Here is a 25,619-nt window from a genome sequence, read left to right as displayed (position 1 = left end):
TCTCCCTCTCTCTCTCTACCTCTCTTTCTCTCTCGCTCGTGCTCTCCCTCTCTCTACTTCTCTCCCTCTCTCTCTCTACCTCTCTTTCTCTCTCGCTCGTGCTCTCCCTCTCTCTAATCCTCCCTCTCTCTACTTCTCTCCCTCTCTCTCTCTACCTCTCTTTCTCTCTCGCTCGTGCTCTCCCTCTCTCTAATCCTCCATCTCTCTACTTCTCTCCCTCTCTCTCTCTACCTCTCTTTCTCTCTCGCTCGTGCTCTCCCTCTCTCTACTTCTCTCCCTCTCTCTCTCTACCTCTCTTTCTCTCTCGCTCGTGCTCTCCCTCTCTCTAATCCTCCCTCTCTCTACTTCTCTCCCTCTCTCTCTCTACCTCTCTTTCTCTCTCGCTCGTGCTCTCCCTCTCTCTAATCCTCCATCTCTCTACTTCTCTCCCTCTCTCTCTCTACCTCTCTTTCTCTCTCGCTCGTGCTCTCCCTCTCTCTACTTCTCTCCCTCTCTCTCTCTACCTCTCTTTCTCTCTCGCTCGTGCTCTCCCTCTCTCTAATCCTCCCTCTCTCTACTTCTCTCCCTCTCTCTCTCTACCTCTCTTTCTCTCTCGCTCGTGCTCTCCCTCTCTCTAATCCTCCATCTCTCTACTTCTCTCCCTCTCTCTCTCTACCTCTCTTTCTCTCTCGCTCGTGCTCTCCCTCTCTCTACTTCTCTCCCTCTCTCTCTCTACCTCTCTTTCTCTCTCGCTCGTGCTCTCCCTCTCTCTACTTCTCTCCCTCTCTCTCTCTACCTCTCTTTCTCTCTCGCTCGTGCTCTCCCTCTCTCTAATCCTCCATCTCTCTACTTCTCTCCCTCTCTCTCTCTACCTCTCTTTCTCTCTCGCTCGTGCTCTCCCTCTCTCTAATCCTCCATCTCTCTACTTCTCTCCCTCTCTCTCTCTACCTCTCTTTCTCTCTCGCTCGTGCTCTCCCTCTCTCTACTTCTCTCCCTCTCTCTCTCTACCTCTCTTTCTCTCTCGCTCGTGCTCTCCCTCTCTCTAATCCTCCATCTCTCTACTTCTCTCCCTCTCTCTCTCTACCTCTCTTTCTCTCTCGCTCGTGCTCTCCCTCTCTCTAATCCTCCCTCTCTCTACTTCTCTCCCTCTCTCTCTCTACCTCTCTTTCTCTCTCGCTCGTGCTCTCCCTCTCTCTAATCCTCCCTCTCTCTACTTCTCTCCCTCTCTCTCTCTACCTCTCTTTCTCTCTCGCTCGTGCTCTCCCTCTCTCTAATCCTCCCTCTCTCTACTTCTCTCCCTCTCTCTCTCTACCTCTCTTTCTCTCTCGCTCGTGCTCTCCCTCTCTCTAATCCTCCATCTCTCTACTTCTCTCCCTCTCTCTCTCTACCTCTCTTTCTCTCTCGCTCGTGCTCTCCCTCTCTCTACTTCTCTCCCTCTCTCTCTCTACCTCTCTTTCTCTCTCGCTCGTGCTCTCCCTCTCTCTAATCCTCCCTCTCTCTACTTCTCTCCCTCTCTCTCTCTACCTCTCTTTCTCTCTCGCTCGTGCTCTCCCTCTCTCTAATCCTCCCTCTCTCTACTTCTCTCCCTCTCTCTCTCTACCTCTCTTTCTCTCTCGCTCGTGCTCTCCCTCTCTCTACTTCTCTCCCTCTCTCTCTCTACCTCTCTTTCTCTCTCGCTCGTGCTCTCCCTCTCTCTACTTCTCTCCCTCTCTCTCTCTACCTCTCTTTCTCTCTCGCTCGTGCTCTCCCTCTCTCTACTTCTCTCCCTCTCTCTCTCTACCTCTCTTTCTCTCTCGCTCGTGCTCTCCCTCTCTCTACTTCTCTCCCTCTCTCTCTCTACCTCTCTTTCTCTCTCGCTCGTGCTCTCCCTCTCTCTACTTCTCTCCCTCTCTCTCTCTACCTCTCTTTCTCTCTCGCTCGTGCTCTCCCTCTCTCTAATCCTCCATCTCTCTACTTCTCTCCCTCTCTCTCTCTACCTCTCTTTCTCTCTCGCTCGTGCTCTCCCTCTCTCTAATCCTCCATCTCTCTACTTCTCTCCCTCTCTCTCTCTACCTCTCTTTCTCTCTCGCTCGTGCTCTCCCTCTCTCTACTTCTCTCCCTCTCTCTCTCTACCTCTCTTTCTCTCTCGCTCGTGCTCTCCCTCTCTCTAATCCTCCATCTCTCTACTTCTCTCCCTCTCTCTCTCTACCTCTCTTTCTCTCTCGCTCGTGCTCTCCCTCTCTCTAATCCTCCATCTCTCTACTTCTCTCCCTCTCTCTCTCTACCTCTCTTTCTCTCTCGCTCGTGCTCTCCCTCTCTCTACTTCTCTCCCTCTCTCTCTCTACCTCTCTTTCTCTCTCGCTCGTGCTCTCCCTCTCTCTAATCCTCCCTCTCTCTACTTCTCTCTCTCTACCTCTCTTTCTCTCTCGCTCGTGCTCTCCCTCTCTCTAATCCTCCATCTCTCTACTTCTCTCCCTCTCTCTCTCTACCTCTCTTTCTCTCTCGCTCGTGCTCTCCCTCTCTCTACTTCTCTCCCTCTCTCTCTCTACCTCTCTTTCTCTCTCGCTCGTGCTCTCCCTCTCTCTAATCCTCCCTCTCTCTACTTCTCTCCCTCTCTCTCTCTACCTCTCTTTCTCTCTCGCTCGTGCTCTCCCTCTCTCTAATCCTCCATCTCTCTACTTCTCTCCCTCTCTCTCTCTACCTCTCTTTCTCTCTCGCTCGTGCTCTCCCTCTCTCTACTTCTCTCCCTCTCTCTCTCTACCTCTCTTTCTCTCTCGCTCGTGCTCTCCCTCTCTCTAATCCTCCCTCTCTCTACTTCTCTCCCTCTCTCTCTCTACCTCTCTTTCTCTCTCGCTCGTGCTCTCCCTCTCTCTAATCCTCCATCTCTCTACTTCTCTCCCTCTCTCTCTCTACCTCTCTTTCTCTCTCGCTCGTGCTCTCCCTCTCTCTACTTCTCTCCCTCTCTCTCTCTACCTCTCTTTCTCTCTCGCTCGTGCTCTCCCTCTCTCTACTTCTCTCCCTCTCTCTCTCTACCTCTCTTTCTCTCTCGCTCGTGCTCTCCCTCTCTCTAATCCTCCATCTCTCTACTTCTCTCCCTCTCTCTCTCTACCTCTCTTTCTCTCTCGCTCGTGCTCTCCCTCTCTCTAATCCTCCATCTCTCTACTTCTCTCCCTCTCTCTCTCTACCTCTCTTTCTCTCTCGCTCGTGCTCTCCCTCTCTCTACTTCTCTCCCTCTCTCTCTCTACCTCTCTTTCTCTCTCGCTCGTGCTCTCCCTCTCTCTAATCCTCCATCTCTCTACTTCTCTCCCTCTCTCTCTCTACCTCTCTTTCTCTCTCGCTCGTGCTCTCCCTCTCTCTAATCCTCCCTCTCTCTACTTCTCTCCCTCTCTCTCTCTACCTCTCTTTCTCTCTCGCTCGTGCTCTCCCTCTCTCTAATCCTCCCTCTCTCTACTTCTCTCCCTCTCTCTCTCTACCTCTCTTTCTCTCTCGCTCGTGCTCTCCCTCTCTCTAATCCTCCCTCTCTCTACTTCTCTCCCTCTCTCTCTCTACCTCTCTTTCTCTCTCGCTCGTGCTCTCCCTCTCTCTAATCCTCCATCTCTCTACTTCTCTCCCTCTCTCTCTCTACCTCTCTTTCTCTCTCGCTCGTGCTCTCCCTCTCTCTACTTCTCTCCCTCTCTCTCTCTACCTCTCTTTCTCTCTCGCTCGTGCTCTCCCTCTCTCTAATCCTCCCTCTCTCTACTTCTCTCCCTCTCTCTCTCTACCTCTCTTTCTCTCTCGCTCGTGCTCTCCCTCTCTCTAATCCTCCATCTCTCTACTTCTCTCCCTCTCTCTCTCTACCTCTCTTTCTCTCTCGCTCGTGCTCTCCCTCTCTCTACTTCTCTCCCTCTCTCTCTCTACCTCTCTTTCTCTCTCGCTCGTGCTCTCCCTCTCTCTACTTCTCTCCCTCTCTCTCTCTACCTCTCTTTCTCTCTCGCTCGTGCTCTCCCTCTCTCTACTTCTCTCCCTCTCTCTCTCTACCTCTCTTTCTCTCTCGCTCGTGCTCTCCCTCTCTCTACTTCTCTCCCTCTCTCTCTCTACCTCTCTTTCTCTCTCGCTCGTGCTCTCCCTCTCTCTACTTCTCTCCCTCTCTCTCTCTACCTCTCTTTCTCTCTCGCTCGTGCTCTCCCTCTCTCTACTTCTCTCCCTCTCTCTCTCTACCTCTCTTTCTCTCTCGCTCGTGCTCTCCCTCTCTCTAATCCTCCATCTCTCTACTTCTCTCCCTCTCTCTCTCTACCTCTCTTTCTCTCTCGCTCGTGCTCTCCCTCTCTCTAATCCTCCATCTCTCTACTTCTCTCCCTCTCTCTCTCTACCTCTCTTTCTCTCTCGCTCGTGCTCTCCCTCTCTCTAATCCTCCATCTCTCTACTTCTCTCCCTCTCTCTCTCTACCTCTCTTTCTCTCTCGCTCGTGCTCTCCCTCTCTCTAATCCTCCATCTCTCTACTTCTCTCCCTCTCTCTCTCTACCTCTCTTTCTCTCTCGCTCGTGCTCTCCCTCTCTCTACTTCTCTCCCTCTCTCTCTCTACCTCTCTTTCTCTCTCGCTCGTGCTCTCCCTCTCTCTAATCCTCCCTCTCTCTACTTCTCTCCCTCTCTCTCTCTACCTCTCTTTCTCTCTCGCTCGTGCTCTCCCTCTCTCTAATCCTCCATCTCTCTACTTCTCTCCCTCTCTCTCTCTACCTCTCTTTCTCTCTCGCTCGTGCTCTCCCTCTCTCTACTTCTCTCCCTCTCTCTCTCTACCTCTCTTTCTCTCTCGCTCGTGCTCTCCCTCTCTCTAATCCTCCCTCTCTCTACTTCTCTCCCTCTCTCTCTCTACCTCTCTTTCTCTCTCGCTCGTGCTCTCCCTCTCTCTAATCCTCCATCTCTCTACTTCTCTCCCTCTCTCTCTCTACCTCTCTTTCTCTCTCGCTCGTGCTCTCCCTCTCTCTACTTCTCTCCCTCTCTCTCTCTACCTCTCTTTCTCTCTCGCTCGTGCTCTCCCTCTCTCTACTTCTCTCCCTCTCTCTCTCTACCTCTCTTTCTCTCTCGCTCGTGCTCTCCCTCTCTCTAATCCTCCATCTCTCTACTTCTCTCCCTCTCTCTCTCTACCTCTCTTTCTCTCTCGCTCGTGCTCTCCCTCTCTCTAATCCTCCATCTCTCTACTTCTCTCCCTCTCTCTCTCTACCTCTCTTTCTCTCTCGCTCGTGCTCTCCCTCTCTCTACTTCTCTCCCTCTCTCTCTCTACCTCTCTTTCTCTCTCGCTCGTGCTCTCCCTCTCTCTAATCCTCCATCTCTCTACTTCTCTCCCTCTCTCTCTCTACCTCTCTTTCTCTCTCGCTCGTGCTCTCCCTCTCTCTAATCCTCCATCTCTCTACTTCTCTCCCTCTCTCTCTCTACCTCTCTTTCTCTCTCGCTCGTGCTCTCCCTCTCTCTATCCTCCTCTCTCTACTTCTCTCCCTCTCTCTCTCTACCTCTCTTTCTCTCTCGCTCGTGCTCTCCCTCTCTCTAATCCTCCCTCTCTCTACTTCTCTCCCTCTCTCTCTCTACCTCTCTTTCTCTCTCGCTCGTGCTCTCCCTCTCTCTAATCCTCCATCTCTCTACTTCTCTCCCTCTCTCTCTCTACCTCTCTTTCTCTCTCGCTCGTGCTCTCCCTCTCTCTACTTCTCTCCCTCTCTCTCTCTACCTCTCTTTCTCTCTCGCTCGTGCTCTCCCTCTCTCTAATCCTCCCTCTCTCTACTTCTCTCCCTCTCTCTCTCTACCTCTCTTTCTCTCTCGCTCGTGCTCTCCCTCTCTCTAATCCTCCATCTCTCTACTTCTCTCCCTCTCTCTCTCTACCTCTCTTTCTCTCTCGCTCGTGCTCTCCCTCTCTCTACTTCTCTCCCTCTCTCTCTCTACCTCTCTTTCTCTCTCGCTCGTGCTCTCCCTCTCTCTACTTCTCTCCCTCTCTCTCTCTACCTCTCTTTCTCTCTCGCTCGTGCTCTCCCTCTCTCTACTTCTCTCCCTCTCTCTCTCTACCTCTCTTTCTCTCTCGCTCGTGCTCTCCCTCTCTCTACTTCTCTCCCTCTCTCTCTCTACCTCTCTTTCTCTCTCGCTCGTGCTCTCCCTCTCTCTACTTCTCTCCCTCTCTCTCTCTACCTCTCTTTCTCTCTCGCTCGTGCTCTCCCTCTCTCTAATCCTCCCTCTCTCTACTTCTCTCCCTCTCTCTCTCTACCTCTCTTTCTCTCTCGCTCGTGCTCTCCCTCTCTCTACTTCTCTCCCTCTCTCTCTCTACCTCTCTTTCTCTCTCGCTCGTGCTCTCCCTCTCTCTAATCCTCCCTCTCTCTACTTCTCTCCCTCTCTCTCTCTACCTCTCTTTCTCTCTCGCTCGTGCTCTCCCTCTCTCTACTTCTCTCCCTCTCTCTCTCTACCTCTCTTTCTCTCTCGCTCGTGCTCTCCCTCTCTCTAATCCTCCCTCTCTCTACTTCTCTCCCTCTCTCTCTCTACCTCTCTTTCTCTCTCGCTCGTGCTCTCCCTCTCTCTAATCCTCCATCTCTCTACTTCTCTCCCTCTCTCTCTCTACCTCTCTTTCTCTCTCGCTCGTGCTCTCCCTCTCTCTACTTCTCTCCCTCTCTCTCTCTACCTCTCTTTCTCTCTCGCTCGTGCTCTCCCTCTCTCTAATCCTCCATCTCTCTACTTCTCTCCCTCTCTCTCTCTACCTCTCTTTCTCTCTCGCTCGTGCTCTCCCTCTCTCTACTTCTCTCCCTCTCTCTCTCTACCTCTCTTTCTCTCTCGCTCGTGCTCTCCCTCTCTCTAATCCTCCTCTCTCTACTTCTCTCCCTCTCTCTCTCTACCTCTCTTTCTCTCTCGCTCGTGCTCTCCCTCTCTCTACTTCTCTCCCTCTCTCTCTCTACCTCTCTTTCTCTCTCGCTCGTGCTCTCCCTCTCTCTAATCCTCCCTCTCTCTACTTCTCTCCCTCTCTCTCTCTACCTCTCTTTCTCTCTCGCTCGTGCTCTCCCTCTCTCTAATCCTCCATCTCTCTACTTCTCTCCCTCTCTCTCTCTACCTCTCTTTCTCTCTCGCTCGTGCTCTCCCTCTCTCTACTTCTCTCCCTCTCTCTCTCTACCTCTCTTTCTCTCTCGCTCGTGCTCTCCCTCTCTCTAATCCTCCATCTCTCTACTTCTCTCCCTCTCTCTCTCTACCTCTCTTTCTCTCTCGCTCGTGCTCTCCCTCTCTCTAATCCTCCATCTCTCTACTTCTCTCCCTCTCTCTCTCTACCTCTCTTTCTCTCTCGCTCGTGCTCTCCCTCTCTCTACTTCTCTCCCTCTCTCTCTCTACCTCTCTTTCTCTCTCGCTCGTGCTCTCCCTCTCTCTAATCCTCCCTCTCTCTACTTCTCTCCCTCTCTCTCTCTACCTCTCTTTCTCTCTCGCTCGTGCTCTCCCTCTCTCTAATCCTCCATCTCTCTACTTCTCTCCCTCTCTCTCTCTACCTCTCTTTCTCTCTCGCTCGTGCTCTCCCTCTCTCTACTTCTCTCCCTCTCTCTCTCTACCTCTCTTTCTCTCTCGCTCGTGCTCTCCCTCTCTCTAATCCTCCCTCTCTCTACTTCTCTCCCTCTCTCTCTCTACCTCTCTTTCTCTCTCGCTCGTGCTCTCCCTCTCTCTAATCCTCCATCTCTCTACTTCTCTCCCTCTCTCTCTCTACCTCTCTTTCTCTCTCGCTCGTGCTCTCCCTCTCTCTACTTCTCTCCCTCTCTCTCTCTACCTCTCTTTCTCTCTCGCTCGTGCTCTCCCTCTCTCTAATCCTCCATCTCTCTACTTCTCTCCCTCTCTCTCTCTACCTCTCTTTCTCTCTCGCTCGTGCTCTCCCTCTCTCTAATCCTCCATCTCTCTACTTCTCTCCCTCTCTCTCTCTACCTCTCTTTCTCTCTCGCTCGTGCTCTCCCTCTCTCTACTTCTCTCCCTCTCTCTCTCTACCTCTCTTTCTCTCTCGCTCGTGCTCTCCCTCTCTCTAATCCTCCCTCTCTCTACTTCTCTCCCTCTCTCTCTCTACCTCTCTTTCTCTCTCGCTCGTGCTCTCCCTCTCTCTAATCCTCCATCTCTCTACTTCTCTCCCTCTCTCTCTCTACCTCTCTTTCTCTCTCGCTCGTGCTCTCCCTCTCTCTACTTCTCTCCCTCTCTCTCTCTACCTCTCTTTCTCTCTCGCTCGTGCTCTCCCTCTCTCTACTTCTCTCCCTCTCTCTCTCTACCTCTCTTTCTCTCTCGCTCGTGCTCTCCCTCTCTCTAATCCTCCATCTCTCTACTTCTCTCCCTCTCTCTCTCTACCTCTCTTTCTCTCTCGCTCGTGCTCTCCCTCTCTCTAATCCTCCATCTCTCTACTTCTCTCCCTCTCTCTCTCTACCTCTCTTTCTCTCTCGCTCGTGCTCTCCCTCTCTCTACTTCTCTCCCTCTCTCTCTCTACCTCTCTTTCTCTCTCGCTCGTGCTCTCCCTCTCTCTAATCCTCCATCTCTCTACTTCTCTCCCTCTCTCTCTCTACCTCTCTTTCTCTCTCGCTCGTGCTCTCCCTCTCTCTAATCCTCCCTCTCTCTACTTCTCTCCCTCTCTCTCTCTACCTCTCTTTCTCTCTCGCTCGTGCTCTCCCTCTCTCTAATCCTCCCTCTCTCTACTTCTCTCCCTCTCTCTCTCTACCTCTCTTTCTCTCTCGCTCGTGCTCTCCCTCTCTCTAATCCTCCTCTCTCTACTTCTCTCCCTCTCTCTCTCTACCTCTCTTTCTCTCTCGCTCGTGCTCTCCCTCTCTCTAATCCTCCCTCTCTCTACTTCTCTCCCTCTCTCTCTCTACCTCTCTTTCTCTCTCGCTCGTGCTCTCCCTCTCTCTAATCCTCCCTCTCTCTACTTCTCTCCCTCTCTCTCTCTACCTCTCTTTCTCTCTCGCTCGTGCTCTCCCTCTCTCTACTTCTCTCCCTCTCTCTCTCTACCTCTCTTTCTCTCTCGCTCGTGCTCTCCCTCTCTCTACTTCTCTCCCTCTCTCTCTCTACCTCTCTTTCTCTCTCGCTCGTGCTCTCCCTCTCTCTACTTCTCTCCCTCTCTCTCTCTACCTCTCTTTCTCTCTCGCTCGTGCTCTCCCTCTCTCTACTTCTCTCCCTCTCTCTCTCTACCTCTCTTTCTCTCTCGCTCGTGCTCTCCCTCTCTCTACTTCTCTCCCTCTCTCTCTCTACCTCTCTTTCTCTCTCGCTCGTGCTCTCCCTCTCTCTACTTCTCTCCCTCTCTCTCTCTACCTCTCTTTCTCTCTCGCTCGTGCTCTCCCTCTCTCTAATCCTCCATCTCTCTACTTCTCTCCCTCTCTCTCTCTACCTCTCTTTCTCTCTCGCTCGTGCTCTCCCTCTCTCTAATCCTCCATCTCTCTACTTCTCTCCCTCTCTCTCTCTACCTCTCTTTCTCTCTCGCTCGTGCTCTCCCTCTCTCTAATCCTCCATCTCTCTACTTCTCTCCCTCTCTCTCTCTACCTCTCTTTCTCTCTCGCTCGTGCTCTCCCTCTCTCTAATCCTCCATCTCTCTACTTCTCTCCCTCTCTCTCTCTACCTCTCTTTCTCTCTCGCTCGTGCTCTCCCTCTCTCTACTTCTCTCCCTCTCTCTCTCTACCTCTCTTTCTCTCTCGCTCGTGCTCTCCCTCTCTCTAATCCTCCCTCTCTCTACTTCTCTCCCTCTCTCTCTCTACCTCTCTTTCTCTCTCGCTCGTGCTCTCCCTCTCTCTAATCCTCCATCTCTCTACTTCTCTCCCTCTCTCTCTCTACCTCTCTTTCTCTCTCGCTCGTGCTCTCCCTCTCTCTACTTCTCTCCCTCTCTCTCTCTACCTCTCTTTCTCTCTCGCTCGTGCTCTCCCTCTCTCTAATCCTCCCTCTCTCTACTTCTCTCCCTCTCTCTCTCTACCTCTCTTTCTCTCTCGCTCGTGCTCTCCCTCTCTCTAATCCTCCATCTCTCTACTTCTCTCCCTCTCTCTCTCTACCTCTCTTTCTCTCTCGCTCGTGCTCTCCCTCTCTCTACTTCTCTCCCTCTCTCTCTCTACCTCTCTTTCTCTCTCGCTCGTGCTCTCCCTCTCTCTAATCCTCCCTCTCTCTACTTCTCTCCCTCTCTCTCTCTACCTCTCTTTCTCTCTCGCTCGTGCTCTCCCTCTCTCTAATCCTCCATCTCTCTACTTCTCTCCCTCTCTCTCTCTACCTCTCTTTCTCTCTCGCTCGTGCTCTCCCTCTCTCTACTTCTCTCCCTCTCTCTCTCTACCTCTCTTTCTCTCTCGCTCGTGCTCTCCCTCTCTCTAATCCTCCCTCTCTCTACTTCTCTCCCTCTCTCTCTCTACCTCTCTTTCTCTCTCGCTCGTGCTCTCCCTCTCTCTACTTCTCTCCCTCTCTCTCTCTACCTCTCTTTCTCTCTCGCTCGTGCTCTCCCTCTCTCTAATCCTCCCTCTCTCTACTTCTCTCCCTCTCTCTCTCTACCTCTCTTTCTCTCTCGCTCGTGCTCTCCCTCTCTCTAATCCTCCATCTCTCTACTTCTCTCCCTCTCTCTCTCTACCTCTCTTTCTCTCTCGCTCGTGCTCTCCCTCTCTCTACTTCTCTCCCTCTCTCTCTCTACCTCTCTTTCTCTCTCGCTCGTGCTCTCCCTCTCTCTAATCCTCCCTCTCTCTACTTCTCTCCCTCTCTCTCTCTACCTCTCTTTCTCTCTCGCTCGTGCTCTCCCTCTCTCTAATCCTCCCTCTCTCTACTTCTCTCCCTCTCTCTCTCTACCTCTCTTTCTCTCTCGCTCGTGCTCTCCCTCTCTCTAATCCTCCATCTCTCTACTTCTCTCCCTCTCTCTCTCTACCTCTCTTTCTCTCTCGCTCGTGCTCTCCCTCTCTCTACTTCTCTCCCTCTCTCTCTCTACCTCTCTTTCTCTCTCGCTCGTGCTCTCCCTCTCTCTACTTCTCTCCCTCTCTCTCTCTACCTCTCTTTCTCTCTCGCTCGTGCTCTCCCTCTCTCTAATCCTCCATCTCTCTACTTCTCTCCCTCTCTCTCTCTACCTCTCTTTCTCTCTCGCTCGTGCTCTCCCTCTCTCTAATCCTCCATCTCTCTACTTCTCTCCCTCTCTCTCTCTACCTCTCTTTCTCTCTCGCTCGTGCTCTCCCTCTCTCTACTTCTCTCCCTCTCTCTCTCTACCTCTCTTTCTCTCTCGCTCGTGCTCTCCCTCTCTCTAATCCTCCATCTCTCTACTTCTCTCCCTCTCTCTCTCTACCTCTCTTTCTCTCTCGCTCGTGCTCTCCCTCTCTCTAATCCTCCCTCTCTCTACTTCTCTCCCTCTCTCTCTCTACCTCTCTTTCTCTCTCGCTCGTGCTCTCCCTCTCTCTAATCCTCCCTCTCTCTACTTCTCTCCCTCTCTCTCTCTACCTCTCTTTCTCTCTCGCTCGTGCTCTCCCTCTCTCTAATCCTCCCTCTCTCTACTTCTCTCCCTCTCTCTCTCTACCTCTCTTTCTCTCTCGCTCGTGCTCTCCCTCTCTCTAATCCTCCCTCTCTCTACTTCTCTCCCTCTCTCTCTCTACCTCTCTTTCTCTCTCGCTCGTGCTCTCCCTCTCTCTAATCCCCCTCTCTCTACTTCTCTCCCTCTCTCTCTCTACCTCTCTTTCTCTCTCGCTCGTGCTCTCCCTCTCTCTACTTCTCTCCCTCTCTCTCTCTACCTCTCTTTCTCTCTCGCTCGTGCTCTCCCTCTCTCTACTTCTCTCCCTCTCTCTCTCTACCTCTCTTTCTCTCTCGCTCGTGCTCTCCCTCTCTCTACTTCTCTCCCTCTCTCTCTCTACCTCTCTTTCTCTCTCGCTCGTGCTCTCCCTCTCTCTACTTCTCTCCCTCTCTCTCTCTACCTCTCTTTCTCTCTCGCTCGTGCTCTCCCTCTCTCTACTTCTCTCCCTCTCTCTCTCTACCTCTCTTTCTCTCTCGCTCGTGCTCTCCCTCTCTCTACTTCTCTCCCTCTCTCTCTCTACCTCTCTTTCTCTCTCGCTCGTGCTCTCCCTCTCTCTACTTCTCTCCCTCTCTCTCTCTACCTCTCTTTCTCTCTCGCTCGTGCTCTCCCTCTCTCTAATCCTCCATCTCTCTACTTCTCTCCCTCTCTCTCTCTACCTCTCTTTCTCTCTCGCTCGTGCTCTCCCTCTCTCTAATCCTCCTCTCTCTACTTCTCTCCCTCTCTCTCTCTACCTCTCTTTCTCTCTCGCTCGTGCTCTCCCTCTCTCTAATCCTCCATCTCTCTACTTCTCTCCCTCTCTCTCTCTACCTCTCTTTCTCTCTCGCTCGTGCTCTCCCTCTCTCTAATCCTCCATCTCTCTACTTCTCTCCCTCTCTCTCTCTACCTCTCTTTCTCTCTCGCTCGTGCTCTCCCTCTCTCTACTTCTCTCCCTCTCTCTCTCTACCTCTCTTTCTCTCTCACTCGTGCTCTCCCTCTCTCTAATCCTCCCTCTCTCTACTTCTCTCCCTCTCTCTCTACCTCTCTTTCTCTCTCGCTCGTGCTCTCCCTCTCTCTAATCCTCCATCTCTCTACTTCTCTCCCTCTCTCTCTCTACCTCTCTTTCTCTCTCGCTCGTGCTCTCCCTCTCTCTACTTCTCTCCCTCTCTCTCTCTACCTCTCTTTCTCTCTCGCTCGTGCTCTCCCTCTCTCTAATCCTCCCTCTCTCTACTTCTCTCCCTCTCTCTCTCTACCTCTCTTTCTCTCTCGCTCGTGCTCTCCCTCTCTCTAATCCTCCATCTCTCTACTTCTCTCCCTCTCTCTCTCTACCTCTCTTTCTCTCTCGCTCGTGCTCTCCCTCTCTCTACTTCTCTCCCTCTCTCTCTCTACCTCTCTTTCTCTCTCGCTCGTGCTCTCCCTCTCTCTACTTCTCTCCCTCTCTCTCTCTACCTCTCTTTCTCTCTCGCTCGTGCTCTCCCTCTCTCTAATCCTCCATCTCTCTACTTCTCTCCCTCTCTCTCTCTACCTCTCTTTCTCTCTCGCTCGTGCTCTCCCTCTCTCTAATCCTCCATCTCTCTACTTCTCTCCCTCTCTCTCTCTACCTCTCTTTCTCTCTCGCTCGTGCTCTCCCTCTCTCTACTTCTCTCCCTCTCTCTCTCTACCTCTCTTTCTCTCTCGCTCGTGCTCTCCCTCTCTCTAATCCTCCATCTCTCTACTTCTCTCCCTCTCTCTCTCTACCTCTCTTTCTCTCTCGCTCGTGCTCGCCCTCTCTCTAATCCTCCCTCTCTCTACTTCTCTCCCTCTCTCTCTCTACCTCTCTTTCTCTCTCGCTCGTGCTCTCCCTCTCTCTAATCCTCCCTCTCTCTACTTCTCTCCCTCTCTCTCTCTACCTCTCTTTCTCTCTCGCTCGTGCTCTCCCTCTCTCTAATCCTCCATCTCTCTACTTCTCTCCCTCTCTCTCTCTACCTCTCTTTCTCTCTCGCTCGTGCTCTCCCTCTCTCTACTTCTCTCCCTCTCTCTCTCTACCTCTCTTTCTCTCTCGCTCGTGCTCTCCCTCTCTCTAATCCTCCCTCTCTCTACTTCTCTCCCTCTCTCTCTCTACCTCTCTTTCTCTCTCGCTCGTGCTCTCCCTCTCTCTAATCCTCCATCTCTCTACTTCTCTCCCTCTCTCTCTCTACCTCTCTTTCTCTCTCGCTCGTGCTCTCCCTCTCTCTACTTCTCTCCCTCTCTCTCTCTACCTCTCTTTCTCTCTCGCTCGTGCTCTCCCTCTCTCTACTTCTCTCCCTCTCTCTCTCTACCTCTCTTTCTCTCTCGCTCGTGCTCTCCCTCTCTCTACTTCTCTCCCTCTCTCTCTCTACCTCTCTTTCTCTCTCGCTCGTGCTCTCCCTCTCTCTACTTCTCTCCCTCTCTCTCTCTACCTCTCTTTCTCTCTCGCTCGTGCTCTCCCTCTCTCTACTTCTCTCCCTCTCTCTCTACCTCTCTTTCTCTCTCGCTCGTGCTCTCCCTCTCTCTACTTCTCTCCCTCTCTCTCTCTACCTCTCTTTCTCTCTCGCTCGTGCTCTCCCTCTCTCTACTTCTCTCCCTCTCTCTCTCTACCTCTCTTTCTCTCTCGCTCGTGCTCTCCCTCTCTCTAATCCTCCATCTCTCTACTTCTCTCCCTCTCTCTCTCTACCTCTCTTTCTCTCTCGCTCGTGCTCTCCCTCTCTCTAATCCTCCATCTCTCTACTTCTCTCCCTCTCTCTCTCTACCTCTCTTTCTCTCTCGCTCGTGCTCTCCCTCTCTCTAATCCTCCATCTCTCTACTTCTCTCCCTCTCTCTCTCTACCTCTCTTTCTCTCTCGCTCGTGCTCTCCCTCTCTCTAATCCTCCACCTCTCTACTTCTCTCCCTCTCTCTCTCTACCTCTCTTTCTCTCTCGCTCGTGCTCTCCCTCTCTCTAATCCTCCATCTCTCTACTTCTCTCCCTCTCTCTCTCTACCTCTCTTTCTCTCTCGCTCGTGCTCTCCCTCTCTCTAATCCTCCATCTCTCTACTTCTCTCCCTCTCTCTCTCTACCTCTCTTTCTCTCTCGCTCGTGCTCTCCCTCTCTCTAATCCTCCATCTCTCTACTTCTCTCCCTCTCTCTCTCTACCTCTCTTTCTCTCTCGCTCGTGCTCTCCCTCTCTCTAATCCTCCATCTCTCTACTTCTCTCCCTCTCTCTCTCTACCTCTCTTTCTCTCTCGCTCGTGCTCTCCCTCTCTCTAATCCTCCATCTCTCTACTTCTCTCCCTCTCTCTCTCTACCTCTCTTTCTCTCTCGCTCGTGCTCTCCCTCTCTCTAATCCTCCATCTCTCTACTTCTCTCTCTCTCTACCTCTCTTTCTCTCTCGCTCGTGCTCTCCCTCTCTCTAATCCTCCATCTCTCTACTTCTCTCCCTCTCTCTCTCTACCTCTCTTTCTCTCTCGCTCGTGCTCTCCCTCTCTCTAATCCTCCATCTCTCTACTTCTCTACCTCTCTTTCTCTCTCGCTCGTGCTCTCCCTCTCTCTAATCCTCCATCTCTCTCCTTCTCTCCCTCTCTCTCTCTACCTCTCTTTCTCTCTCGCTCGTGCTCTCCCTCTCTCTAATCCTCCATCTCTCTACTTCTCTCCCTCTCTCTCTCTACCTCTCTTTCTCTCTCGCTCGTGCTCTCCCTCTCTCTAATCCTCCATCTCTCTACTTCTCTCCCTCTCTCTCTCTACCTCTCTTTCTCTCTCGCTCGTGCTCTCCCTCTCTCTAATCCTCCATCTCTCTACTTCTCTCCCTCTCTCTCTCTACCTCTCCCTCTCTCTCCATCACTCCCTCTCTCTAACCCTCCACCTCTCTCCCTCCCTTTCTTTCCCTTTCTCAATCTCTCTCCCTCCATCTCTTTCTCTCTCTCTCCATCCCTCCTTCTCTCTCCCTTCATCTCTCTCGCTCTCTCTCTGTTTCTCTTTCTACAGGGTGATCAGTCGAGCCCCAGGTCTGAAGCTGGTAGTGGAGACTCTAATAACGTCTCTGAAACCTATAGGAAACATTGTCCTTATCTGCTGTGCTTTCTTCATCATATTTGGTATCCTGGGGGTGCAGGTAGGGCTGTTATCATTGGAGTACTTGTCTCTCCATCTTTCTTGCTCTGTCTTTTTTTCTCTGCGTTTTCCTTGTTCCTTCATTTTATCAATATTTCCCTGTCTTTCTCCTCCAACATATACCCTGTCTTTCTCCTCCAACATATACCCTGTCTTTCTCCTCCAACATATACCCTGTCTTTCTCCTCCAACATATACCCTGTCTTTCTCCTCCAACATATACCCTGTCTTTCTCCTCCAACATATACCCTGTCTTTCTCCTCCAACATATACCCTGTCTTTCTCCTCCAACATATATCCTGTCTTTCTCCTCCAACATATACCCTGTCTTTCTCCTCCAACATATACCCTGTCTTTCTCCTCCAACATATACCCTGTCTTTCTCCTCCAACATATACCCTGTCTTTCTCCTCCAACATATACCCTGTCTTTCTCCTCCAACATATACCCTGTCTTTCTCCTCCAACATATATCCTGTCTTTCTCCTCCAACATATACCCTGTCTTTCTCCTCCAACATATACCCTGTCTTTCTCCTCCAACATATACCCTGTCTTTCTCCTCCAACATATACCCTGTCTTTCTCCTCCAACATATACCCTGTCTTTCTCCTCCAACATATACCCTGTCTTTCTCCTCCAACATATACCCTGTCTTTCTCCTCCAACATATACCCTGTCTTTCTCCTCCAACATATACCATGTCTTTCTCCTCCAACATATACCCTGTCTTTCTCCTCCAACATATACCATGTCTTTCTCCTCCAACATATACCCTGTCTTTCTCCTCCAACATATACCATGTCTTTCTCCTCCAACATATACCCTGTCTTTATGTATCTCTGTTTCCTCACCTTCCTCCCAGTTTTGTCTGTCCCTCTGTCTCTGTCCCTTCTCTGTCTTTATCAATCTTTGCCACCTGTCTTCCTCTCTTTCTCTCTCAATTCCCTAAATCATTCTTGACCATCTATGTAATGCCCTCCATAATGCCCTTCAAGTGTGTCTGTCCTTTGATAATGACATATGAAAGAAACCACTTGTATGGTAACAACAACAAGACATCTGAAGTGGCTTTGTCCATTGTTCCCTGACAGCTGTTCAAAGGGAAGTTCTTCTACTGCTTTGGCCCCGACGTCAAGAACATCACCAACAAGTCTGACTGTCTGCAGGCCAACTACAAATGGGTCCATCACAAGTACAACTTTGACAACCTGGGACAGGTGAGGATTTCTCCCAGTTTCAATTTCAGATGAGGTGTCAACCTGATGGACATGGTGAATGGACCAGTATGAAATACTGAACTTATGGACATGGTGAATGGACCAGTATGAAATACTGAACTTATGGACATAATGAATGGACCATTATGAAATACTGAACTTATGGACATGGTGAATGGACCAGTATGAAATACTGAACTGATGGACATGGTGAATGGACCAGTATGAAATACTGAGCTTATGGACATAATGAATGGACCAGTATGAAATACTGAACTTATGGACATGGTGAATGGACCAGTATGAAATACTGAACTGATGGACATGGTGAATGGACCAGTATGAAATACTGAACTGATGGACATGGTGAATGGACCAGTATGAAATACTGAACTTATGGACATGGTGAATGGACCAGTATGAAATACTGAACTGATGGACATGGTGAATGGACCAGTATGAAATACTGAACTTATGGACATGGTGAATGGACCAGTATGAAATACTGAACTTATGGACATGGTGAATGGACCAGTATGAAATACTGAACTGATGGACATGGTGAATGGACCAGTATGAATTACTGAACTGATGGACATGGTGAATGGACCAGTATGAAATACTGAACTGATGGACATGGTGAATGGACCAGTATGAAATACTGAACTGATGGACATGGTGAATGGACCAGTATGAATTACTGAACTGATGGACATGGTGAATGGACCAGTATGAAATACTGAACTGATGGACATGGTGAATGGACCAGTATGAAATACTGAACTTATGGACATGGTGAATGGACCAGTATGAATTACTGAACTGATGGACATGGTGAATGGACCAGTATGAAATACTGAACTTGTGTTTTGTATGTGTGCTTTTGTCTTTATATGTATGTTTATATTTCATGTATTTCATGTGTGTTCTGTCTGTCTGTGTATGTCTGCATTTCTGCATGTGTGTGTGTGTGTGTGTGTGTGTGTGTGTTCTGTGTGTGTGTGTTCTGTGTGTATATGTGTGTGCGTTCTGTACCACAGGCTCTGATGTCCCTGTTTGTGCTGGCTTCAAAGGACGGCTGGGTCAACATCATGTACCATGGCCTGGATGCTGTAGGGGTGGACCAACAGGTAACTAGTCTAATAGTGATCATCAAGTCTATCCATTATATTTCTATAGATGTATTATTTTTTCAGTTGTGTTGGCTGACTGATCTATCAGAGCATTTTCAACTCCTTCTCTCCCTCTCCTCCTTCGACTAAACACTCACATGCACCACTCCTCTCTCTCTCCCTCCGTCTCCCCCGTCCCTCGCCCCTCCCTCCCTCCCCATCTCTCCCTCCCTCCCTCTCTCCTCCCCCTCTCCCCTCCCTGCCTCCCTCCCTCTCCATCCCCCTTCTCTCCATCCTTCCCTCCCTCCCCATCTCTCCCTCCCTCCCTCTCTCCTCCCCATCTCTCCCTCCCTCCCTCTCTCCTCCCCCTCTCCCCTCCCTGCCTCCCTCCCTCTCCCTCCCCCCTCTCTCCATCCTTCCCTCTCTCTCTCTCTCCCTCCCTCCCTCTCTCCTCCCCCTCTCCCCTCCCTGCCTCCCTCCCTCTCCATCCCCCCTCTCTCCATCCTTCCCTCCCTCTCTCTCCCTCCCTCCCTCTCTCTCTCCTCCCCCTCTCCCCTCCCTGCCTCCCTCCCTCTCCATCCCCCTCTCTCCATCCTTCCCTCCCTCTCTCTCCCTCCCTCCCTCTCTCCTCCCCCTCTCCCCTCCCTGCCTCCCTCCCTCTCCATCCCCCCTCTCTCCATCCTTCCCTCTCTCTCTCTCTCTCCCTCCCTCTCTCCTCCCCCTCTCCCCTCCCTGCCTCCCTCCCTCTCCATCCCCCCTCTCTCCATCCTTCCCTCCCTCCCCATCTCTCCCTCTCTCCTCCCCCTCTCCCCTCCCTGCCTCCCTCCCTCTCCATCCCCCCTCTCTCCATCCTTCCCTACCTCCCCATCTCTCCCTCTCTCCTCCCCCTCTCCCCTCCCTGCCTCCCTCCCTCTCCATCCCCCCTCTCTCCATCCTTCCCTCCCTCTCTCTCTCTCCCTCCCTCCCTCTCTCCTCCCCCTCTCCCCTCCCTGCCTCCCTCCCTCTCCATCCCCCCTCTCTCCATCCTTCCCTCTCTCTCTCTCTCTCCCCTCCCTCCCTCTCTCCTCCCCCTCTCCCCTCCCTGCCTCCCTCCCTCTCCATCCCCCCTCTCTCCATCCTTCCCTCCCTCTCTCTCCCTCCCTCCCTCTCTCCTCCCCCTCTCCCCTCCCTGCCTCCCTCCCTCTCCATCCCCCCTCTCTCCATCCTTCCCTCTCTCTCTCTCTCTCCCTCCCTCCCTCTCTCCTCCCCCTCTCCCCTCCCTGCCTCCCTCCCTCTCCACCCCCCCTCTCTCCATCCTTCCCTCTCTCTCTCTCTCTCCTCCCCCTCTCCCCTCCCTGCCTCCCTCCCTCTCCATCCCCCCTCTCTCCATCCTTCCCTCCCTCCCCATCCCTCCCTCTCTCCTCCCCCTCTTCCATCCCCCCTCTCTCCATCCTTCCCTCCCTCCCCATCTCTCCCTCCCTCCCTCTCTCCTCCCCCTCTCCCCTCCCTGCCTCCCTCCCTCTCCATCCCCCCTCTCTTCATCCTTCCCTCCCTCTCTCTCTCTCCCTCTCCCCTCCCTGCCTCCCCTCTCTCCATCCTTCCCTCCCTCTCTCTCTCTCCCTCTCTCCTTTAGCCAGTGATCAACAACAGTCCATGGATGCTCCTGTACTTCATCTCCTTCCTCCTCATCGTCAGTTTCTTCGTTCTCAACATGTTTGTGGGCGTGGTAGTGGAGAACTTCCACAAGTGCCGTCAGAACCAGGAAGTGGAAGAGGCTAAAAGGAGAGAGGATAAACGACGGAGACGCATGGAGAAGAAGAGGAGGGGTAAGGGAGAGACGGGAAGAAGAGATAGTACAAGGTGCATGGAGAGAGAGAGGGAGGGTGAGAGTGAGAAAGGGAGGATAAGGGGGAGAGAGGGTGAGAGGGAGTGTGAGGGAGAGAGGGTGAGAGGGAGTGTGAGGGAGAGAGGGTGAAAGGGAGAAAGGAATGGAGGGAGGGAGAGAGAGGGTGAGAGGGAGAAAGGGAAGGAGGGAGGGTGAGAGAGGGTGAAAGAGAGGGAGGGAGGATGAGAGGGAGAGAGAGAGGGTGAGAGGGTGAAAGGGAGGGAGGGTGAGAGAGGGTGAGCCCGAGAAGGAGAGAGAGAGAGAGAATGAGAGAGAGAGAGAAACAGTCAAGAGCAGACAGAGATCATCAATGATTGTGTGAATTGTTTATAAGTATTACTCTTGACATCACAGGAATGCTTTTGAATAGTGTACAGTAATACTATGTATAAAATACTATTACCTGTGTTTGTCTCCCCTTGCCAGACGCCCAGAAGATCCCCTACTATGCCAGTTACAGCCCCATCCGCCTGTGGATCCACACTCTGTGTACCACCTACTACCTGGACCTCTTCATCACCTTCATCATCTGTATCAACGTCATCACCATGTCACTGGAACACTACAGCCAGCCACGAGTAAGACTGGAGGGAGCGGTGGTGGGGGGGGGGGGGGGGGGGGGGGGGGGGGTACAGAAAGAGCGTCGTGTGTTTTCATGTATATTTGGCATATTTGAGTTTACCATACAAACAACAACAATACACAGTACCATATGTGACTCCTTCTCTCTCTCTCTCTCCCCTTCCCTCCCACCTCCTTCTCTCTCTCCCCCTCCCTCCCTCCCACCTCCTCTCTCTCCCCCTCCCTCTCACCTCCTCTCTCTCCCCCTCCTTCTCACCTCCTTCTCTCTATCTCTCTCCCCCTCCCTCACCTCCTTCTCTCTCTCTCCCCCCTCCCTCTCACCTCCTTCTCTTTCTCCCCCTCCCTCCCTCCCACCTCCTTGTCTTTCTCCCCCTCCCTCCCTCCCACCTCCTCTCTCTCCCCCTCCCTCTCACCTCCTCTCTCTCCCCCTCCTTCTCACCTCCTTCTCTCTCTCTCTTCCCCTCCCTCACCTCCTTCTCTCTCCCCCCCTTCCTCTCACCTCCTTATCGATCTCTCCCCCCCTCCCTCTCACCTCCTTCTCGCTCTCTCCCCCCTCCCTCTCACCTCCTTCTCGCTCTCTCTCCTCCCTCTTCACAACCTACTATCTCTCCCCCTCCCTCCCTCCCACCTCCTTCTCTCCCCCTCCCACCCTCCCACCTCCTCTCTCCCCCTCCCTCTCACCTCCTTCTCTCTCTCTTTCTCCTCCCTCCCACCATCTCCTTCTCTCTCTACCCCCTCCCTCCCACCTCCTTCTCTCTCTACCCCCTCCCTCCCACCTCCTTCTCTCTCTCCTCCCCCCACCTCTTTCTCTCTCTCCCCCTCCCTCCATCCCACCTCCTTCTCTCTCCCCCTCCCCTCCACCGCTTTTTCTCTCTCCCCCTCCCTCTCACCTCCTTCTTGCTCTCTCCTCCCTCCCACCCCCTTTATATTTCTCCCCCTCCCTCCCTCCCACCTCCTTCTCTCTCCGCCTCCCTCCCTCCCACTTCCTTCTCTCCCCCTCCCTTCCACCTCCTCTCTCCCCCTCCCTATCACCTCCTGCTCTCTCTCTCTCTTCCTCCCTCCCACCGTTTCCTTCTCTCTCTATCCCTCCCTCCCACCTCTTTCTCTCTCCCCCCCTCCCTCCCACCCCTTCTCTCTCTCCCCTCCCTCCCTCCCTCCCACCTCCTTCTCTCTCCCCCTCCCCCCCACTTATTTTTCTCTCTCCTCCCTCCCTCTCACCTCCTTCTCGCTCTCTCCTCCCTCCCTCCCACCCCCTTCTCATTCTCCTCCTCCCCTCCCTCCAAACCTCCTTCTCGCTCCTCCTCCCCCCCACCGCTTTTTCTCTCTCCCCCTTCCTCTCACATCTTTCCTCTCTCCCCCTCCCTCTCACTCCTTCTCTCTCTCCCCCCCTCCCTCCCTCCTCCTCTTTCTCTCCCCCTCCCTCCCACCTCCTTCTCTCTCTGTCTCTCCCCCCTCTCCTCTCCCCCCACCTCTTTCTCTCTCTCCCCCTCCCTCTCACCTCCTTCTCTCTCTCTCTCCCCCTCCCTCCTCCTCTCTCTCTCCCCCCCTCCCACCTCCTTCTCTCTCTGTCTCTCAGTCTCTAGATCTAGTGTTGAAGTACTGTAACTATTTCTTCACATCCACCTTTGTACTGGAGACCCTCCTGAAGCTCACCGCCTTTGGCTTCCGACGCTTCTTTAAAGACAGGTAGTTACAGGGCCACACTGACTTACTGAATAAACACTGTATTCACTGCTGCACTGGGGACACTGTGTGTGTGTGTTTGTGTTTGCGCATGTCAGTCATCTCAGTGTATATGATTCATACAGGGTATATGATTCATACAGGGTATATGATTCATACAGGGTATATGATTCATATAGGGTATATGATTCATACAGGGTATATGATTCATACAGGGTATATGATTCATACAGGGTATATGATTCATATAGGGTATATGATTCATACAGGGTATATGATTCATACAGGGTATATGATTCATACAGGGTATATGATTCATACAGAGTATATGATTCATACAGGGTATATGATTCATACAGGGTATATGATTCATACAGGGTATATGATTCATACAGGGTATATGATTCATACAGGGTATATGATTCATACAGAGTATATGATTCATACAGGGTATATGATTCATACAGGGTATATGATTCATACAGGGTATATGATTCATACAGGGTATATGATTCATACAGGGTATATGATTCATACAGGGTATATGATTCATACAGGGTATATGATTCATACAGGGTATATGATTCATACAGGGTATATGATTCATACAGGGTATATGATTCATACAGGGGTATATGATTCATACAGGGTATATGATTCATAGCTGCCCTTCTTAACCACAACTCCATTAGAAAAGAGTTCTTCTGACTTCAATGGTACTTCCTGGTAGTGTCTTAGCTTTACTATAGCTGAACTATAGTTGGGATACTCTCTGTATAGTCAAATACAGATACTGCTGAGCTACTGAATAAACACCTTCCACACTGCTACACTGGGGACACTGTGTGTGTTTTCTCACTCTGTGTGATTCAGAGTAGTAATGCCATAGCCGTAATATAACCAGTATGCTCTCTCTATACTAAATGGTACTAGTAAAGGTGACTGAATTAAATAAGCTGCACTGGGGACACTGTGTGTGTCATCTCATAGTGTTTGCTGTACTGTAGGTAGTTAAAGGTAGGGTTAAAGTTAGGTTGACAGGTTAGGGTTAAAGTTAGGTTGACAGGTTAGGGTTAAGGTTAGGTTGACAGGTTAGGGTTAAGGTTAGGTTTAAAGGTTTAAGGTTAGGTTAGGTTTAAAGGTTAGGGTTAAGGTTAGGTTTAAAGGTTAAGGTTAGGTTTAAAGGTTAGAGTTAAGGTTAGGTTTAAATGTTAGGGTTAAAGGTTAGGGTTAATGTTAGGTTTAAAGGTTATGGTTAAGGTTAGGTTTAAAGATTATGGTTAAGGTTAAGTTTAAAGGCTTTGCCAGCTAGTGACCACTCTGTAGAGCTGCCTCCAGAACAGTATTCATGACGCTAATCTGCTATACTTGCATTGTGTGTAGATGTATCATTGTCTATTTCTTCAGATGCAGAATAACTATAGTTTGTATACTCCTCTATCCTCATCTATGACCCATTCCAGACCCATCTCTGACCCATCTCTGACCCATTCCAGACCCATCTCTGACCCATCTATGACCCATTCCAGACCCATTCCAGACCCATCTCTGACCCATCTCTGACCCATTCCAGACCCATCTCTGACCCATCTCTGACCCATTCCAGACCCATCTCTGACCCGTTCCAGACCCATCTCTGACCCATCTCTGACCCGTTCCAGACCCATCTCTGACCCATCTCTGACCCATTCCAGACCCATCTCTGACCCATCTCTGACCCATTCCAGATTCATCTCTGACCCATCTCTGACCCATTCCAGACCCATCTCTGACCCATCTCTGACCCGTTCCAGACCCATCTCTGACCCATCTCTGACCCATCTCTGACCCATTCCAGACCCATCTCTGACCCATCTCTGACCCATTCCAGACCCATCTCTGACCCATCTCTGACCCATCTCTGACCCATCTCTGACCCCTTCCTGACCCATCTCTGACCCATCTCTGACCCATTCCTGACCATCTCTGACCCATCTCTGCTGACCCATCCCTGACCATCTCTGACCCCTTCCTGACCCATCCCTGACCTTCTCTGACCCATTCCTGACCATCTCTGACCCATCTCTGACCCATTCCTGACCCATCCCTGACCCATCTCTGACCCATCTCTGACCCATCTCTGACCATCTCTGACCCATCTCTGACCCATCTCTGACCCATTCCTGACCATCTCTGACCCATCTCTGACCCATTCCTGACCATCTCTGACCCATCCCTGACCATCTCTGACCCATCTCTGACCCATCCCTGACCATCTCTGACCCATCTCTGACCCATCTCTGACCCATCCCTGACCATCCCTGACCTTCTCTGACCCATTCCTGACCATCTCTGACCCATCTCTGACCCATTCCTGACCATCTCTGACCCATCTCTGACCCCTCTCTGACCCATCCCTGACCATCCCTGACCATCTCTGACCCATTCCTGACCATCTCTGACCCATCTCTGACCCATCTCTGACCCATCTCTGACCCATTCCTGACCCATGGTCTCAATCAGGAAACAGAAATCACAGAAGAATCTCTCTGCCTCCATCTAGTCCAATATCTCACCCTCACTGTGAGCAATATGGTGGAGCAGTGATTTCTCCCATTCTATTATTACTGTTATTAATTAAATGACACCCACATTACTGTTAACAGGACCCCGATCAACCCACTCACAGATACACGGAGCATCACTAGAGCCATTCCTACTCATTCTCTCTCTCTAATTGTTTTCCCATTCAACATAATGGGTTAGTGATGAAGCAGATAGATTGTGGCTGATGTTGGATATCTATTCATTTCATTGACTCATTACTGAATGGTTGGTGCTGAACTGCTGCTGCTGTTGACAACACAGACACGTTCAAGATGTTGACGCGAACAAAACACAAACATTTACCTGGTGCTTTAATGGTATTGACCCATTTTCTATGATGGAGGCAGAGAATGAGAGAGAGGGGATAGGAGGGGGAGGGGGTAGAAGAGAAAAGTGGGGAGGGGTTGGAAGAGAGAGAGGAGATCAAATAAATGAGAAAGAAGAGAAAGAGGTAGAGGATGGAGAGAGAAAATGAAGAGAGAGTACAGGGGGTAGAGAGAGAGAGAAAAGGAAGAGAGAGTACAGGGGGTAGAGAGAGAGAGAAAAGGAAGAGAGAGTACATGGGGTAGAGAGAGAGAGAGAAAAGGAAGAGAGAGTAGAGGGGGTAGAGAGAGAGAGAGAGGGAGAAAAGGAAGAGAGAGTCCTGGGGGTAGAGAGAGAGAGAGAAAAGGAAGAGAGAGTACAGGGGGTAGAGAGAGAGAGAGAAAAGGAAGAGAGAGTACAGGGGGTAGAGAGAGAGAGAGAAAAGGAAGAGAGAGTACAGGGGATAGAGAGAAAGAGAAAAGGAAGAGAGAGTAGAGGGGGTAGAGAGAGAGAAAAGGAAGAGAGTGTACAGGGGGTAGAGAGAGAGAGAGAAAAGGAAGAGAGAGTACAGGGGGTAGAGAGAGAGAGAGAAAAGGAAGAGAGAGTACAGGGGGTAGAGAGAGAGAGAAAAGGAAGAGAGAGTACAGGGGGTAGAGAGAGAGAGAAAAGGAAGAGAGAGTACAGGGGGTAGAGAGAGAGAAAAGGAAGAGAGAGTACAGGGGGTAGAGAGAGAAAAAAGGAAGAGAGAGTACAGGGGGTAGAGAGAGAGAAAAGGAAGAGAGAGTACAGGGG

The 25,619-nt window shown here is 51.5% G+C and overlaps 1 protein-coding gene across 1 annotated transcript in view; it reads left to right on the top strand.

The window, feature by feature from the left end:
- The window catches only part of LOC129832809 (voltage-dependent T-type calcium channel subunit alpha-1I-like), a 288,049-nt gene extending 266,020 nt beyond the window's left edge, over positions 1–22,029 (top strand). The window contains exons 22-27 of the mRNA XM_055896813.1: positions 15,354–15,480; positions 16,572–16,697; positions 17,738–17,827; positions 19,422–19,614; positions 20,100–20,251; positions 21,832–22,029. Coding sequence (XP_055752788.1) covers positions 15,354–15,480; positions 16,572–16,697; positions 17,738–17,827; positions 19,422–19,614; positions 20,100–20,251; positions 21,832–21,945 — 802 coding nt within the window. The 3' untranslated portion in view covers positions 21,946–22,029. The remainder of the gene's footprint in view (positions 1–15,353; positions 15,481–16,571; positions 16,698–17,737; positions 17,828–19,421; positions 19,615–20,099; positions 20,252–21,831) is intronic.
- Positions 22,030–25,619: the final 3,590 nt, after the last annotated feature.

The sequence above is a fragment of the Salvelinus fontinalis genome, chromosome 34 (assembly GCF_029448725.1).
Source record: "Salvelinus fontinalis isolate EN_2023a chromosome 34, ASM2944872v1, whole genome shotgun sequence".
Classification (NCBI taxonomy): domain Eukaryota; kingdom Metazoa; phylum Chordata; class Actinopteri; order Salmoniformes; family Salmonidae; genus Salvelinus; species Salvelinus fontinalis.
The sequence above is the reverse complement of the archived record's forward strand: the minus strand, read 5'-3'. Positions and strand labels throughout refer to the sequence as shown.